This window comes from Populus nigra, chromosome 9 (genome assembly GCF_951802175.1).
Source record: "Populus nigra chromosome 9, ddPopNigr1.1, whole genome shotgun sequence".
Taxonomy (NCBI): Eukaryota; Viridiplantae; Streptophyta; class Magnoliopsida; order Malpighiales; family Salicaceae; genus Populus; species Populus nigra.
This window is the reverse complement of record NC_084860.1, coordinates 10,033,315-10,051,123: the sequence shown is the minus strand read 5'-3', so window position 1 is coordinate 10,051,123 and position 17,809 is coordinate 10,033,315. Positions and strand designations below refer to the sequence as shown.

The window sequence follows — 17,809 nt, the reverse complement described above, 5'->3', positions numbered from 1 at the left end:
AATATATGTTTAAGCAAACAGAAAGAATTTGGCGAGATAAAATTCACTCATATATGAAGAGATAAGAACCGGTTTGCCAACACTCTAGCTACCCTAGCATCTATGGCCAAAATTGATAGTAGGAACAGAATATAACCTTTAGAAATTGATGTTAGGAAGTCTTTAGGAATTTTATCTTTTAATTAAATTTAAATTTATTGATTTCATCCTCTGACATTTAATTGGAAAGGTGTTAAGTTTCTTTGTTGAGCCCAGATCTATAATTTAATATGTTATAGATTTAAAAAATTAACCCGGTTTATCCGATTCACTTAAGCTCACATGATTTTTTTCTTTTTTTTTAATAAACTTTTTGTTTTTCAGCTTCATTATTCATTAGCATTTTATATTTTTTATAATTATTTTTTATTAGATTTTTTTTTGTTTTGAAAATAACAGGGTCAACTTAGATTTTTTTTTCGACCTTTGTTGAATCTCACTTTTTTTTTAAAAAAAATCATTTTTAAATTAAATTAATTTAATTTCATGAGTTTTTATTTTTATTTTTAAATTAAATTAAATTAATTTTTTTTTAAATAGCCCTAGTACTAACACAATGCCATTTTATTATTTATCGGTCCAAATATATTTTAAATATTAAATGAAAAGCAAAGCAATGGGGAGATATTTTTGGACGGGAGAGGTTTAGAGTGTGTTTGGTATTGCGATAGCTGTTGTGGTTGTGGTTTGAAAAAAGTTGTTTTATAAAAAGTACTTTTAGTTGAGGTTGGTTTAAAAAAATAGGTGTCTGGTTAAAACTATGGTTGAAATTGAGATTGAAGAAAAAGTAGTTTAATGTGTTTGGTTAAAAGTGCTTTTGAAATTTAGGTTATAAAATAATTTTAAAAAATATATATTAATATTGATGGTTTTTAATTTAAATATTGTGAATTTAACTATTGTTATTACATCATCAAATAAATCATACTTTATATATATATATAAAAAAATTATTGTTCCATTAAACTATCTACAATTCCATTACATACAAAATTAGGTAAAATATTATCAGGAATAAAATTGAGATTATAGTACAAGTAAATTTAATTCACTTTAAACTAATTTTAAAAAAAAATAAAAAAAAATTATTATTCACGTTCTATGCGAGTGAAATCAACAAACTGCACTGATTTAAAAAAAAAATTGTTCGATGAATAGTAAATGCATAGTTTTTTTCTTGTAACGCACAAGAAGCAGCTCCTAGCTGTTTTCTTTTTTTTTTTGTGTTTTAAATGTAGTATTTCATGAGTCCCATGTATAATAATAAATGTTTGTTAATTAACTATACAATTTGTAAAATTTAGCCGCAGAAAACATGGAAGCCACCACCAAGCCAAACAGTTTCTTAGTTTCCAAGCGTCAAAGTATAACTTGTAAAATGTAATTTTTTTAAATTCACCAATTTAGTCCAAACCACATTACATGATAACACGTGTAATTTTCGTATTTTTAATTAATAAGCCTTTCCCAACCAGAGGATGGCGGTTCCTTCGACTTCCTCATAACACGGTCTTCGAAGCAGAACAAAACCAGGACGCGCACAGAATAATAAAAACGAAAACCGGAGACGCAGACAATAGTTGGAGCTCGAAGAATGGAGGAAATAGACGAAACGGAAGCCCAACCTCAGGTCTATTTCCTCCGTTTCATTCTGCTTTATTTCCTCTCTCGCATTTCTGTTTGGTCGCCGAGAAAACAAAGGAAACCGATTTTTATATTTTTTTTAATCAAGAGGAGAATTTCCTTATCAGCGGAATCATTTAAATACTCAATTCTCTCTGTTAACCATCAACATTTTTAAAAGAATCATATAAAAAAAACAGAGAGAGAAGAAAGAAAGGAGTCAACAATTTATGCCTCTTAATTCGGACTTACCGTTAGAAATAGGCTTTGCTAATAATTGCAATTATCATGTGATTTCAAGGCTCATAGTCGTAGTTAGTACGGAGTTGTGATTTATTTTTTGTAGTCGTAATTGCTGAAAATGCTGCATCATTTTCCTTTTTCATTTTTGCAATGTATGTATAACCGTTTCATTCAGATGTCAGCTATTTATTTCAATCTAAATCTACATCTAAATGCAGGTCTATATGGCATGCATCCTACATGGCCATCGGTAAGAAATGTGCATGAAGATTAGCCTTTTTTTTAAGAAAATAATAATAATAAATGAGTTTTAATTTACGGTTGTGATTTACTTGTATAGTAGTTTGTCAGTAACTGCTTAATGGTAGGTTTTCATTTTTTGAACTTAAAGCATTTTCTTTTTTTTATATGCAGCAAAATAGTAAAGCTATTCAGGGTTTTAAACGTTTTAATTGCCTAAAGGATTCGTTTCGAGTCTTTTTAGTGTTTTTATTTCACTACATAGATAACAATCAAGACACTCTATGTGTCCTCTGAATGCGCTGAAATTTGGAAGTGTTCATGACTGATTGATCTTGTTAAAAATAGAAAACAGAGATCCTGTAATATAAGAAACTGTGTGGGTGTGGCAATTTTGAATTCTTTATAGCATTGGAGTTTTAAAACGGTGAAAAGCCAAAGTGATGTTGTTGATAAATTAATGCACTGATAAGGGCTAGTTATTCAACTCTTCAATGAAAAGTGTTTAGTCTGCAATTTTTATTTGTGTTCGGAAAATTTTATACAATTTATATATAAAATGCATTTTCACCAAATTCCTGCACAGGGTTGGGATTTCTTACTATGATTCCAGTATTCGCCAACTGCATGTGCTTGAAGTTTGGGAAGATGGAAGTTCAGACTTCCCCCTAATTGATCTGGGTATGCCTTGTCTCTTTGTTGGAATGGCGTTCATTTCTATTATTCTTCATCAGATTTGAATTCTAAAATGGTTTTTCTTGATGTTTGAAAATGATTGGTTCTGGAATATGGATTCATTGCTTGTCATTTAAATTATAGTTTTTTCATATTTCCATTCCTTGTATTTATTATACTCTTTGCTTTTCTTATATCTGGATTCAATTATACCATTATATCATTAATATCCTTTTCTTTTGCTGAAACACTGGTTCAGTAAAATATCAGGCGAAGCCTTTGAATATTTACACAAGCACTAAAAGTGAAGAGTCCTTCTTATCTGCTTTACAACGAAGTGGTACTCTGCTGTTTACCTGTTTGATTTATGAGCTAATATACATGTGGAATGTGTTTAAGCTTCAAAGTGATACAGATGGCACAGCTGAGGCTCCTATGGTGAAACTCGTAAAAAGTTCAATATTCAGCTATGAGCAAGCCTGGCACAGGTATTAGAATGGATCCTGACATATTTGTGCAACTCTACTAGGTTTGAATTTTCATATTAGTGTGCGAAAAAGTGGAGGGTCATGGTCAAACCCTACTGACTAAGCCATAAGATCACTCTTTGATAATGATTTTTATGGTGATACTTGGAAATCTTATCATGATTAATTGTAATAATGGGTCAAGAATTTAATGTCTCCCATAATGCAGAGACTAGTCATTGACTTTCTTCATATTTTCATCCAAGTCATTCTAATGGTAGGTCATTCTTGTTGTGTCATCACTGAGTTCCCATAAAAATGAAGCACTTGAAGAGCACATATGAAATTCCAAACACTTTAGAATGTATCACTTAGCATACATTCTATTAGCATTTCAAATGTAACTATAACAGAAATGATAACAGAAATACCTTGTGCTTAAATATAAAAGTGTGGCTTCAGTACAATCAACTCTACAATGAATGCGTCATTCGATTGGTCCTGAGAGCATACAACTGAAACTCGATGTTTCTGTTTGGTTTTGTAGATTGATTTACCTTCGAGTGACAGGAATGGATGATGGGCTAAATATCAAGGAGAGGGTTTCTTATGTAAATAGACAAATACAAACTTCATTACTTTTTGTTTCTTTTCTTTTGTAAGGCATGTTGTTTAATAAATATTCTTCTACAATTTAAGTTTCTTTTGTTCCTCTTGAATCATATTAAACTTGTTATTATATGTGCACCTTCTGCCCATAATAATACATTTTTTCCACCAGAAACTTGGTGATTCCAGCACTCTTTCCATGAAATGTTGAGCATTGCGATATAATAGTTTGAAATCATGCTCTTATCTAGTAGATTATATATAATTTAAGTGCTTTTCAGATCATAATCGATTCATGAGATTCAATGAGAGTAGCATGCATTAGTACTTGAATTTCATTTATCATCCTTTGATCTTCACAGAGGATGTCATATCGTCCTTATTGACACTTATATTCTGTTTAAATAGGACCCTCTTCTTTCTATGTAAAAAAAATGAGGTAGAAGAAATGACTTGAGTTTAGTTTAGAACTCTACAGTTAGTATGGATGGTTTTTTTGGTTTAACGGATGAGAAAAGTTGTTTTTAGTCATCCTTGCACTGATGCTCTATATCTTGATTCTATTCTTTCTTAATGCCATTTGGAGAACACATTAAATAATATCTGTTTCCCCCCCTGAAATGGATGGCTAATGTTGGGATCTGCCAGCTCTTGCATATCACTATATTCCATACCCTCATAGTGCTACGGAGAGCTTTCTTTTGAATTATGTAATTGGGGTATTTTGGTACTTCATTCTGTTTGCAATTGTGAGTGTCCTTTTTCAGGTCCAGGGAACACTTACAAGATAATATTTTTCTCTTTTATACTTTATATAAATATAATCCTGGTACAGTCTGAAATAATAAGAATTATTATACAGAATCTTTAATGTGTCTTTAACTATGTCTTTCTATTCTTCCAGTGTTGGTGATGCCCCCAAAGCTTGACCTTTCTCTACTTTAAGCTTCCTCTCTGTTTCATATTGTCAGCTGAGTTCCATGATGGACATAGGAAGTGATGTTCAAGTTCGAGCAAGTGGAGGTCTTCTTGCCATATTAGAAAGCGAAAGGATTGTAGATACCCTTGAGCAAAAGGAATATGGAAATGCATCAATTACTATCGATTCTATCGTGGAAATTTCACTGTATCTTTTTATATATGTATTATTTCTGAACTATTTCTTTTCGTTTCTCCCACTAATTTTTGTTTTTACTTTTTGAAAACAAGTTAACAAATGGCAGAAAAGAAACTTGGAAAACAATTTATCCTTCACGTATCAAATTAGAAACAAATTTCTTAAACTTGATGCCGCAGCTCATGAAGCATTGCAGATTTTTCAAATCGACAAACATCCAAGCCATATGGGCATTGGCAGGGCAAAAGAAGGGTAAATTTTGTATTATCTTGTCAGTTTTGTTATTCAGAAAAGTTGTATCCTGATTTTTTGACATGCAGGTTCTCTGTGTTTGGCATGATGAATAAGGTTTGTAGAGATATAGTTTTCTATTGGTAGTATCTTCGTAGAAATATAATTTTCCATTAGTAGTACCTGTAGCATATTAGACTAACATAATCCCTCATCAGTGTGTGACGCCCATTGGTAAACATCTTCTGAGGTAAATTAATTTTGAGACTTTGTGATGTTAGCTTTTCCAACATTTTCTCTAATCCAAGGCCTTGAATAAATGTTTTATCTTGCTTTAGAAACTGGTTCCTGAGGCCTTTGCTGGATGTGGAAAATTTGAATGGTCGACTCAATGCTGTATCCTTCCACTGTTTAAGTTAATGAAATTACTTCCTGTTTACATGAATTAGAGCTTGGTCCAGTAATATGGCAAAAGATGGAAAACAATTACATAAGCTGGCACCATTGTGGCATGGGTTTGGTTGCTTGATCTAGCTGAAGATATATTGTGAAAATGTTATGATCACATTGAATAGTTTTCATTCCATTACTTTTAGGATCAGCTTTCAAAATGATCAAACTTCATATTTTTTGGTTACTGTAACGATGACATATTCCTTGACAGATTAAGATTTCATTCTTTCTTTGTTCTGAAGAACTGATGGTTTCTTTGCGAGAAACATTGAAGTCTGTCAAGGACATTAAGCGTATACTCAGAGTACTGTTTTTTTTTCCTTCCTGTTATTTGTCATGCTATCCTTATGTAGGTTTTCAAAGCCTTTTTCCATACAAAATGAAGATTTCCAATTGGTTTTTAGTTACAATTTCAGCACAGATCTTTTATTTAAAACAGTGATTATATACAAAATAATTTTGTGGACTTGCAAACTTCTCACAGAGACGTGCTTATGTTCTTTGTTTCTGTCTAATCTGAAAAACCCGTAACTCACTCTTTGTGCTCTTAATTTATTGGCATTATTACAAACATTAGTGAATTGCCAATTCGTTTCATTATTTTTCTTTTTATCTTCTGAAATTTGTAATCTTTCCTTTCGTTCTTGAAGAAGTTCGACTCACCAAGCTCCCTGTCTACTGTTGGTGACTGGACAGCCTTTCTGAAGGTAATCTCACCTCAGCAGGCAGTGCTTAAGTTCTCAATCCTGTTGACAAATATTTCTTAGCTCCCTCGCCTGCTAGCTGGTGCTGAGATGCTTCACTAGTTTCATAATTACAGGATAGCCACCACTACAGATAACCATTCTCATTTGTTTCCATGCAGTTGATTTGTATTTCATTGTTTCCTCCCTTCTCTCTGCTACCAATTGCCACATGTCTCAAAGTTTGAAACAGTTAAATAGGCTTCTTCATTGTAATATAGGACCTGGCCACTTTCTTTGGTTTTCTATGGTTTCTCATTGACAGCTTCTTAATGGAAGTAGGGCCTAAGCAGGAAATATTGCTTAGCAGTGTATACTGAAAGATTTTCTGTCAGTAGCTCAATTTTATGCCATCCAAAGAAGGCTTCAATCAAATATTCTTTTCCAACCTTAAGATTTTGTGTAAGCTCCTTGAAAAGAACTGCTGTAATGTCAGCTATAGACGAAGAAGAAAAAATTTCATTTTTTCTGAAAAGATTTATTTTCTTTATTTCTAAAAACAGAAATGGAAATAATGGCTGACTTTTGCCTTGTATGAATGGAATACGGACAAAAGAAAAATATTTTTATGGGCACACAAACCTATTCATGCATTATGCCTTCTACTTGTGTATGTGTGTGTTATAAGATCTTCATGCAATTTCCTAAAGAGATTATCTTTAGTTTCTTCTAGTGAGTAGATTCATAAAGTTCAGATTATATTTTATTTCTCCTGATCCAGTGATACTCTTGTAGAGTGTTTGTGCGCTCTTGCATTTGGGAAAGATATTTGAAGTAGGAATTTCTGAAAATCTTCAAGAGCATGCTAAGTACTTAAATCTGAACATTGTTGAACAGGTATCAGAACATTTGTTGCCTGCCTTTTCTGTGAAGCCTTATATTGTTATCTGTTCTCAAGGTTTATTCATGTGCCCTATGCATGTTTGCTTATTTTCCAGGCTTGTTCATGCATCACAACAGAGCTGGCTTATGTCTATGAATTGGTTAGTCCATCTTCCTGGATGTTTTCTTAATTGTAAACACTGTAAAAGGTCACTTCTTATTGGAAGTTCCTTCTTCCTTTTTTTTTTTCCCTTTTCTTTTCCTGAATGACATGGAGTTCCAAATCTCTCTGGAAAATAGATGGTGTGAGAACATGTACTGTTCAATAATTCTGTGTTCAGCTATATAGTTAAGACTATCCCTTATATTCTTCCAGCATGCATGGCATTTCATTTATTTAATCAAGTGTAATTGTAGCCTAAAATAAGAATTTTTTCAATACTTCCATATCTATTATTCAGAGCTTTGTTTGAATGATATTTATGACTTATTGGCGAGGCTAATTGGAATAAAAGGGACAGATACTGTACATTTGGTAGCATGATTAAAGAAAAAGCCGTGGCATGTGGGGTACAAGGCTTCAATGAGTTAAAGTGAGCACAGGAGTCCAAAAAATAAGAACAGCCCTGGGAACCGTACCAAAAAGAAAGGTGCAAATAGCTGTCTAACGATTATAAGTTCAGGGATCTGCACAGAAATCTTCAACAAAAATCGATACTCAAGAAGAAAGGCGTTGATTTTTTATTCTGCAATTTATTATCCACGTTTCATTTTGTCGCATTACTGAGATGTTACAATTGCTGTGATTTATTACAATATGTTGTATCAGCTGGAATTATGTGTTGACATTACCTAACATTTTTACTGGGACATACTGCATCTCATCTTTCTTGATGTCTGAGTTGAATTCACTTCCCATCATTTTGTGGGTCATGCTCTAACGTGTGATTTCTTTTACAGGTGATTGGTGTTATTGATGTTAATAGAAGTAAAGAGAAGGGTTACGGGACAATAGTGAAAGAAGGTTTCTGTGATGAGGTTGCAGATTAGTTGTGATTTCTGGGCCATGATTTTTTAAGAAATGGATGTTTAATCATTTACTCTATGTTCTCCTGTTTCTATTCTTCAGTAAATATATTAAGATGACCACTTCTCCCCACTACTGAATCCACCATCGAGATGATAGGATTTCTTTCTGTTTTGCCCAAACATTAATGCTAGGATTTGACTTTTCTCATTTGTGCTCGAACTGTGTTTCTGATAATTCAGCCTTTCTTTCACATGCAGTTGGATGAGCTTAGGCAAATCTATGAAGAACTTCCAGATTTTCTGCACAAGGTAAGTTGTTTGATTTGTACATGGATCAAATTGGAGTAAGGAATTGAAATTGTATGTACATTGAGATCCATTTGACTAACTCCTTTGTAGGTTACTTTATTGGAGCTTGCACAACTACCCCATTTGGGTAAAGAGAAGCTCGTTCCTTGTATTGTTTACATACATCAAATAGGTTGGTCAGAAGCTCTGTATTATACTGCTATTGAAAAACTTTGTATGACTAATTCAAAGTTTCTTTTAGATTTCATCCCTGATTATAATTGCCTTCACTATGTGATATTACTTTGTCTAATGCCTTGGATATACTTGAATGATGGCTTTTTATACTGCCTCTGTTACATAATGAGTAAATGAATGTCCCAAAAGTAAACGGTCAAGATTTCGCTATGCAGTGTGTTTGTGTTGAAACACTAATTTGAACTACCCAGAGTAAATATACATGTCATTTACAGATGATCAAAATCTGAGTTTCCAATCATGATACCACATTTATCTTCTTTACATTCCACTAGGAACTAGAGGAAGAACACTTCCATTGCATGAAAGTTGCTACATTTTGAGCTAGACATTGAATGAAACACAAGGGATCTGGCACCATGATGAAAAGTCTTTTTCGCCACCACGACCAAATTGCTTCTGGTTACGAGAAGTGATTGCTAATTTTTAGAGTGTATTTTGATGAAAGAAAGCTAGATTGGGTAGAATACTGGGAAGCACTAACTTGACGATGCTCTTGAAGGTGTTACTTCATTTTGATAAAGGACAAATATATCATTCATGATTTAATATCTCACCCTATATTTTTTTTTCTTTTAAATGACGAGCATTTTCAAGGGCACACTACCAAACCTTTTTTTTTCCCGTAAACAGCTTTACCATCTCAGTTGGATTTAAGTGTACGTTTGGCTATGTGGTTGAACCTGTGTTTCAACCATCATAAGCATCAAATTGATTTCAACCACGTAGTGAAACCAAGCCTTAAGTTTTTGCTGAAAACACAACAATGCCAGCTGTGATCCAAACAGAACTTGGCCTTCATACATATGGCATCTAATATGCTTGATACATTGTGGATTTTATTTTCCATAGTAGTGGAAGATGGATATCTTAGCTTGGAAGGAATTCTGTGAGTTTTGTTTTTAAGCATGTTACAGGAATTTGTGTGTATTGGTTTAGCTCATTTCTCAGAGAAATGGAGGATAGATGTTGTTTCCTAACAGATGTTCAATATGAGTTATGCAATGCGAAGCTGATCTTATTTATTTTAAGCTTGTTATCCTTTTACATATGTGTTTTCCTTTATATAGGGTACTTGCTGTGTATTTTTGAAGAGAAACTTGAAGAAACCTCACTGTTGAAGCCTCAAGATTTTGAATTTATGGCAAGTCGATGCTTGTTTTCTATTTTTGTTTAATAGTATTCATTCAAAAAATGTATTTGACATATGCTGATGAAAATATATTATCAATATAGTTTTCCGATGTTGATGGAGAGACTAAAAGATATTTCTATCGTACTCCAAAGACAAGAGAATTGGATGAACTTCTGGGAGACATTTATCACAAGATACTTGGTATGCATTCTAAATCTTACTCTACCTTGCTAAATATATGTTAGTGACTAGTTACTCTCTATAAATGTTGTGAGAAAATACAAACAATGTAATGCCTGTTGTGAAAGATACTATCAGATGAGTCTATGGTCCCTCAATCCAATTTAGTGAGTGCTAAACTCCGTTGTCTGGTACATAATTAGATAGTCTTCAGGGGTAAGAGAAGAAGACTAGTTGCACATGCTTTTTGGTGCGCAGAAAATGTGTAAATGTGTCTTATATTGAAATTATATAGAATGGTGGCAAATACTTTTAATGTCAACGCACATCATTGTTTATTTATTTTATTCCAATTTTTTAAAAGCTGTTCATTTGTTAATATGGAAAGATATGGAAAGGGCAATCACTAGGGACTTGGTTTCTCATGTGCTTCTGTTTTCTGACCATCTGCTGAAGGCTATAAATTTTGCGGCTGAACTTGATTGGTAAGAATCATCTAGCTACCAGCTCTCCCCCTCTCTCTCTCATCATATATGTAAATTTCTTTTTGTATGCATAACTGACCATGTTATATGATGTTTACATTTAGCATTTTGTCACTGGCCATAGTTGCTCATCAAAACAATTACGTGAGGCCTATTTTGACTGAAGAAAACTTGCTTGACATTCAAAATGGAAGGTGAAAATTGATTGGATCATATGAACTGCTTTTCATTGGATAAAAAACTTAAAAAGTTGGATCTACTGATTGAGGGTGTTAATGAGTAGTCTACACCCTTTTGCAGACATGTTTTGCAGGAAATGACAGTAGACACATTTATTCCTAATGATACAAAGATTCTTCATGATGGTAAATTTACACTAATCATGACATTGATGTCAACAAAGTCTATTCCATTTCAGTAAGAAACTAAGGTATACTAGTTTTTGTGCTGAAATTTTAAGTTTGTGTTGCTTCAGAAAGGATCATTATCATCACAGGTCCAAATTATTCCGGGAAGAGTATATATATAAAGCAGGTCAGTAATGATTATCGGGAGGACTCTCTGTGTGCATGTATGAGTGCACACATGCATATCTGTGTGGTGCACTTGTGCATGTCTGTGTGATGCACCTGCAAATATGGGTGTTGTGTCTTATACTTTTTGTGATTCCTTCAAATTTGGGGCTTGATTCATCTTTCAAATAAAATCTATTAGTCGGTTGCTTCAGCAGTTGTCAGACAAATGGATACATCTTGCAGCATCTTCCTATGTGTGTCAGTTTACATTTAAAGTTAACAGACCTAAGAAATGACTATTTAGGGTACAATGTTTTGGTCATCATCAAACATGTTATAGAACTATAAAGTGCAAGTTCAGTGGATCACTTCAGCTAGCAGCAACATGTGTATCATGACAATTTGTTTCCACCATCTCGATATTTCTATGGATGTCTGTCAAGTCCATGGTGTTGATTCTTCTGTTGCAATTAGTCTTGAGGGTCATCTTGCTGTCCATTCTTGTGATAGTCTATTTTCATGCAAGTTGCAATTGATGAGTTTATGTTTTGTATTGCATTATTACAAATTTTGCTTTATGAGCGTTGTTTTCCAGGTTGCTTTAATTGTTTTCCTTTCTCACATCGGAAGTTTTGTACCAGCAGATGCTGCCACTGTGGGATTGACTGATAGGTGTCTGACCTTCATGATTCCAGCATCTTTCTTAGAATAACAGTTGATGTTTGTATTCAATCATCATGCAAAAGACTACTCTCTTGTAACAGGATATTCTGTGCAACTGGAAGCAAGCTTATGACTGCAGAACAATCAACATTTATGATAGATCTGCATCAAGTAGGACTGATGCTTAGGTAAACTAGCATTCAGGTCAATTAGGATGGTTTCACATTTCAGAACTAAAGGCCATTGTTCATGTTAACTGTCTCACAATCTTTAGCACCTAGACTTTATTGATGTCTTATCATAACGTTCATTCTTTTGTCTACCAATTCAACATGGTGTTATAGAGAATGTTGGAGTGCTGAAGTTTTTTTAAAATATCTGAATGCTTAGTAGCTGGAAGCTTATAAAACATCTTTAGAATCCACCTTTGCAACCATAAGGATTCATGTTGACAAATTTTCAGGCAAACAACTTCACGATCTTTGTGTCTGTTGGATGAATTTGGTAAAGGTACTTTAACTGAAGGTTAGTTTCTCTTACAAAGACTGGGTTTTTGTGATGCCTGATCATTTGTCCTTGCTCTTTAATTCACAAGTATACTACGATCTTGAATACAGATGGCATTGGTCTACTTGGTGGAACTGTAAATTACTTTGTTGCATGTGATGACCCTCCAAAGGTTTGATATTTGTCTTCATCTCCTGTGAGATTTTATATATCATACTAGCATAATAGTTCTCTTAAGCATAGTGAAATTCAATGAGGATCTTTGTATGCATGGTCATGCTAAGCAACATTTTCCTCTATTATTACTTTCCTAGTCAATTCCTTAATAGCATTAGCACCTTCTGTTATGGGTGCATATCATCATATGTCGAAGCACCAAAGCACACAAAAGAAAAACACCTGGGCTAGTTTCTTAGCATTTGATTTGGCTGACTACATCATGCAGCGTAGGGATTTAAATTTGACTTTGGGTGCATGTTTAAGGAACAGAAAGAGATTTCAACTCAAGCTTTAATTTGGTGGGATAAAGGCTTATATGATTGGTTATGAGAGTTGTTTTAAGTTTTTCAAACCAATTTCAGTTCCAGCTGAGGCTGCTCCTAGTTAGAAAGGTCAAGGGCCATTCTGTGATTTTACAGATTGCTGGAAATTTCAGTAGTATGATCAAACTTTTATTTTCCTGTTTTATTGTTATCTTAGTCCTTATAAAGTGGACTTGTTTATGTTTCTTATAGGAATCATTACATTTTCTTACATAGGAATCCAAGACCAATTAGGATTAGTACTGACTCAAGGCTAAATATATATCTGCTTGCTGTCTTCTAATTGGATTATGACAGATCTACTATGAACAAATTGAAGCCTTTTTCTTTGAGAGCGTGATGCTTTCACTCAGGAGTGATTCCTTAAGCCCTATGTTCATCTTAGGTTCTTATTTAAGGAGTGATTCTTTCAATCCGCTAGTGTGAGGGTAGCAGCAGTCCATGTTCTGTTATTCTTCAAATTTTCTTTCAGATTTGCTTTCAATTCCACCTTAAAAATACTAAATTTGAAACCCTTACTAGTCCTATAAACATCAAACTCAAATCTTCCCCTAGACTTTTCCTGCACCACTACATCCACCCATTTGTTCTCAGCATTCTTTATTCCCATTGATGCGGAACAATGAACAAAAAGACTTAAAGCATAAAAGAAATAAGCTTTTAGAGAAAGAAGCTAAGAATTGAAAGCGAAGGAAGAGAAGAATAGGGATTGGAGATATGCAAAATCTGCAGTATTTTTAATTAATCATCAAAATTGTCTCACAAAATGATAGAGAAATATATACATAGTAAAACCCTAAAACATCTCACTATTGGGCTCAGGCCATCAAATCAAATTGTTCAACATAAATAATTCCAAATAAATAAAATAAATAATGAGATAGGCTCAGTCTCCCAATTAAAGAGTGACAGGCTGGGCCATCCTACATCATCTTTGTCCATATACCCATGTAATTTGGGGCGTGTCTAGTGTCCCCACCATCCATGTCCAATCTGGTACTATTTACTAGGCTTCTTTGCTGTCATTCTCACCATTTCTATTATAGATAATCTTTGCATGTGGCTAGTTTTCTCTACTTACTTCAATGGACCACCTTTGGCCCTACATCTGCCACTGGCATTTAAACAATTCTGAGGAACACCTAATATTGGGAACATGGGACAGTATAGGTAAGCTGAGCTCCTTACTACTAAAATTTCTCAAAGTTTTTTGTAGGTTCTGATGTCCACTCATTTGACTGAGTTATTTAATGACGGTTGCTTACCAAAGGTATGCATTATTTTTTAGTTGCTTACCTAAGTTAGAAACACTTCTCGCTTTACCATTTAGAAGTGGGTTTTTATTTTAACTTTTAATTAATTCCAGTCTGAGAAGGTGAAATTTTTCACCATGAGTTTGCTGAGACCTGACAACAACTCTACGGACATCAAGGACATTGTGTTTCTCTATCGGTATATTTCTGTGACCTTTTTGCATCATGTTACAGCAAGCCAACATATTTTACCCCTTGCCACCCCAGGGCTCCCCTGGGTGGTAACGCACACCCCACTTTAAAAAGTGAAGGTTGTAGGTTCAAGAGGGAGGACTGAGTGTTGGGGAATTAGCTAGAATTAGTCACATCTTTGTACTTAAAAACAGAAAATAACATTTTATCACTCAGTGAAAAGGAGAAGATTGCCATTGGTTGATGACTCAATTGTTTTCTTTTCCGATGTTGGGATTATTGATGTTAGGGAATATTTTCACTGCATCAATGGTTTAACAATATGATGGGATTTTGGGCACTGCTCAGCATGGATCTCTTTCTCCTTACTCCGCACTTTGCATTGCTGATTGTAGCATCCAAGTTGTCATGTTTGTAGGCAAGAGGGCTGTTAGTATGTTTGTGATCTCAGATGTACATTCTTGAGCCATAACATATCAACAGTGAACTTCTCATATTGGACTTCTTTGCCCAGTGATGGCTCTTATTTCTTGACGGATGTTGAAATTGATTCTACTAATGTTTAGAAGACTGTTTTTACAGGTTAGTTCCTGGACATGCACTTCTTAGCTATGGTAAGTGTATACTTTTGTGTGCATTTGGTATACATGCTGGAAACTTGCAGTAAACTCATGCTGATCTATCGTTTGCAGGACTCCATTGTGCTCTGCTAGCCGGTACATTCTGACTTCATGATTTGTTTAAGAAACTTAATCAAAATTATGTCCAAATAACAGCTATATGTTCCTGCGGTTGTTTTCCTTTTTCTTTTCTTTTTTTAATTCTCTTTGGGGAAGCTGCTAATGGAGAAATAAATATGGATATGATACAGAGATTTTCCGTAACAGCAGAATGATATAGCTTGTTTGTGTTTGCAAGCATGACTAGCATTTGATAGGTATAGCTGCTCCCTATAGGATTGACTCAAGTCAAGTAACCACTAAACCAGTTGGTGTCTGTTTCATGAATCTTTAATAGATTGTGATAAATGTTGCGCTGACAGTGTGACAGAATGTAGTTCTCCGGACGACAGACTTCTGTCGAAAGTAACCTGCGTAAACAAGAGCTATCATTGCATTAAATTCATTCATGAAGGGGCTGCATCACTCCAATTTACTGATGACATTGGTCATGCAGGCGTCCCTGAGGAAGTTATTAAGAGAGCAGCATTCATATTGGATACCGTCGGGAGCAGCAATTATGTTGAGCGATTGTGCAATGAGAATTTATCAGCCCAGGATCAACTAAACAAGGTCTCGAAGAACAAAACTTGTAGAATAACAGTGAAATCTTGGAGGTATGCAAGTATTGTTCTTGTATATGTTTTACGGAGTTTTGCTGTTGTATTGAATGCAGGACACGGTTGACCGGATGCTGGAATTTGATGTTTTCAAGGGAGACATCAGTGTCTTCTTCCAGGATATATTTCCTTGTTAATCCAAAGAACATCAAATGTATCCTTTGTCTATCGTCTTGGAAGCATCACCTTACCAACTACAAAATATATGTCTCCTTTCAGCATGATTTCCTCCCTGTCAAAGCAAAACAAATGTACTCCCATCTCTCCTTGCTTTCCCAGCCCATCAGGGATAATTCTTTGGTCCCTTGGGATGGTTTCATAGTGGAAGACAACATTGTCATAAACTTCAGTCTTGGTATCTTTTCATGTTTGCTTCCTCCTGATAAAAATCCAGGGTTTTGATCTCCTGATGGACTTGCTATGTCTCTCTTTTCAGTGCGCCTCCTTTCCCATCCAATCCGAAACCTGTCTGCATTAGACTGAGAAGCATGTCCTGTCGGTAAATAGAAAAAAAGAAAAAAAATTACTAAAAAATGAAGATAACAAAGGGATAGATAGGACAGGTATAAAATAATAAAAATATTAAGTATAAAGAGAAAGAAATATAAAAAAAAACTTGTTTTTTAAAAAGAACCACATTATAATTTTGCCACTTTTATAGTAAAAATATCGGCAAAGTTTATAATTATGCAATTTCTACATGGAAATACTATTTCCTTATAGTATATCTATAACTAAAATATTTAAAATTAATTTGTTTAATGTGACTCAATTGACTTGATAAATTTAAAGATAATTTGAATAATAAATAAAATATAGTTTGATAAAAAAAACATTAAGATGATAACTTTTAAAAAATATATATATTAAAAGGATAATATATTGAATCGATTTAGGATAAATAAGGTTAATATGTAAAATTCACGACTCGAGTTATAAAATAATGATAACTTCATAGAAAATAAATAAAAAAAACATATTGAAGTCTAATTCTCAATTAACTCAATGTTAAAGAATAAAATTAAAAACATCAATTAAAAAAAATAAAAAGTTAACATGTTAAACTTGGATTATAAGACTAGGACAACCTAATAGAAAGTAAATCAAAATAATTTATGAAGCTCAACTCTCAATTAATCCAATATTAAATTCAATATTAAAAGATGAAATTGAAAAAAAATCAATTAAAAAAAAGACAAAAAAACCATAGTCAACCCAGGTTAACCTGTTAAATTCTTCACTCGGATCATAAAACTAGGATAACCTCATAAAAAGTAAATTAAAACAAATTGTAAATCTTAATTCTCAATCAACCCATAAGTTAAAAGATTGAATTAAAAAAAAATTCAATTAAGTTTAATTCTCAATCAACTCATATGTTGTTGAAAAAAGGAACTGAAAAAAAATTAATTACAAAAATTGACCAACAAAAAAACCTGAGTTAACTTGCAAAACCCACAACCTGGGTTATGAGACTGAGATAATTTCATAGTAAGCAGACCAAAATAAACTATGAAGCTCAATCCACATCAGGACATTATTAGTTTTTTTTTAATATAAATAAAATATTAAGAGTATGAAGAATATTTTAATAATATTATTAAATCTAACCAAGTGAGTTAATTTTTAAACATTCATTCAACTCTTTGCCAGACCCAAACGTCTTAGATCTAGTACCCAAATAAGTTAGGTCTGTCATATTTGTCAGACCCAAGTATACACGGGTCTGGTGCAGCTTTTTTACTTTAAGAATAATAAAACAATATTAAAATACTAAAATGCCCCCCCCCCCAATTGATTATAGAAAATTACATAAAAACAATGTGAAAGAACAAAAATTATTACATATGAAAGCTTAATTTTTGTCTTTTCCAAGACTAAAGATGTATTTTAACTATTTAACAGTTTGTAAAAGGTAAAAAAAACCTAGGCAACAGGTTTTATTTTGTTAACCTTGGAGGTAGAATACTATTTTTACTATGCAAATAAACGTGAAAAGACTAGCATACCCTGCTTAAATATTTAATGACCAAATAAGTCTATGAAAAATATTAAAATATCCTCTAACTAGGGCTTCAATTTTTTCAACTAAATGGCAAAATTTTAATTTAATTTTCTATGAAAAGACAACATTAGCCCATCTCAAGCCTTCAGAGCTTGG

General features: G+C 33.4%; 1 protein-coding gene across 10 annotated transcripts; it reads left to right on the top strand.

The window, feature by feature from the left end:
* The first annotated feature begins 1,492 nt into the window (after positions 1–1,492).
* Positions 1,493–15,992, top strand: LOC133703775 (DNA mismatch repair protein MSH5). 10 transcript variants are annotated; one of them, XM_062128433.1, is made up of 34 exons: positions 1,495–1,669; positions 2,124–2,155; positions 2,732–2,826; positions 3,080–3,160; positions 3,236–3,308; positions 3,835–3,898; positions 4,868–5,022; positions 5,164–5,265; positions 5,334–5,361; positions 5,463–5,494; positions 5,583–5,640; positions 5,915–6,001; positions 6,348–6,404; positions 7,176–7,277; positions 7,379–7,423; positions 8,223–8,300; positions 8,550–8,600; positions 8,691–8,772; positions 9,908–9,981; positions 10,074–10,173; positions 10,541–10,637; positions 10,742–10,831; positions 10,938–11,002; positions 11,113–11,171; positions 11,748–11,824; positions 11,917–12,003; positions 12,279–12,340; positions 12,433–12,494; positions 14,081–14,134; positions 14,231–14,316; positions 14,892–14,923; positions 15,002–15,025; positions 15,486–15,601; positions 15,705–15,992. In XM_062128433.1, exons 1-34 carry the CDS (start codon positions 1,634–1,636, stop codon positions 15,783–15,785), a joined length of 2,424 nt encoding a protein of 807 aa, XP_061984417.1. In that variant the 5' UTR covers positions 1,495–1,633; the 3' UTR covers positions 15,786–15,992. The 10 variants fall into 10 exon arrangements, with proteins under 10 accessions (XP_061984418.1, XP_061984419.1, XP_061984416.1 ...); XM_062128432.1 differs by having other exon boundaries at positions 1,494–1,669; positions 15,486–15,992; XM_062128431.1 differs by having other exon boundaries at positions 3,080–3,308.
* The last annotated feature ends 1,817 nt before the right edge of the window (positions 15,993–17,809 follow it).

Coding starts and splice junctions, on each gene's coding strand:
- LOC133703775 (XM_062128430.1), top strand. CDS start 1,634: ATGGAGGAAATAGACGAAACGGAAGCCCAACCTCAG. Junction 3,899..4,867: donor TCAAGGAGAGGGTTTCTTAT/GTAAATAGACAA, acceptor TCATATTGTCAG/CTGAGTTCCATGATGGACAT. Junction 9,982..10,073: donor CTCAAGATTTTGAATTTATG/GCAAGTCGATGC, acceptor TTATCAATATAG/TTTTCCGATGTTGATGGAGA.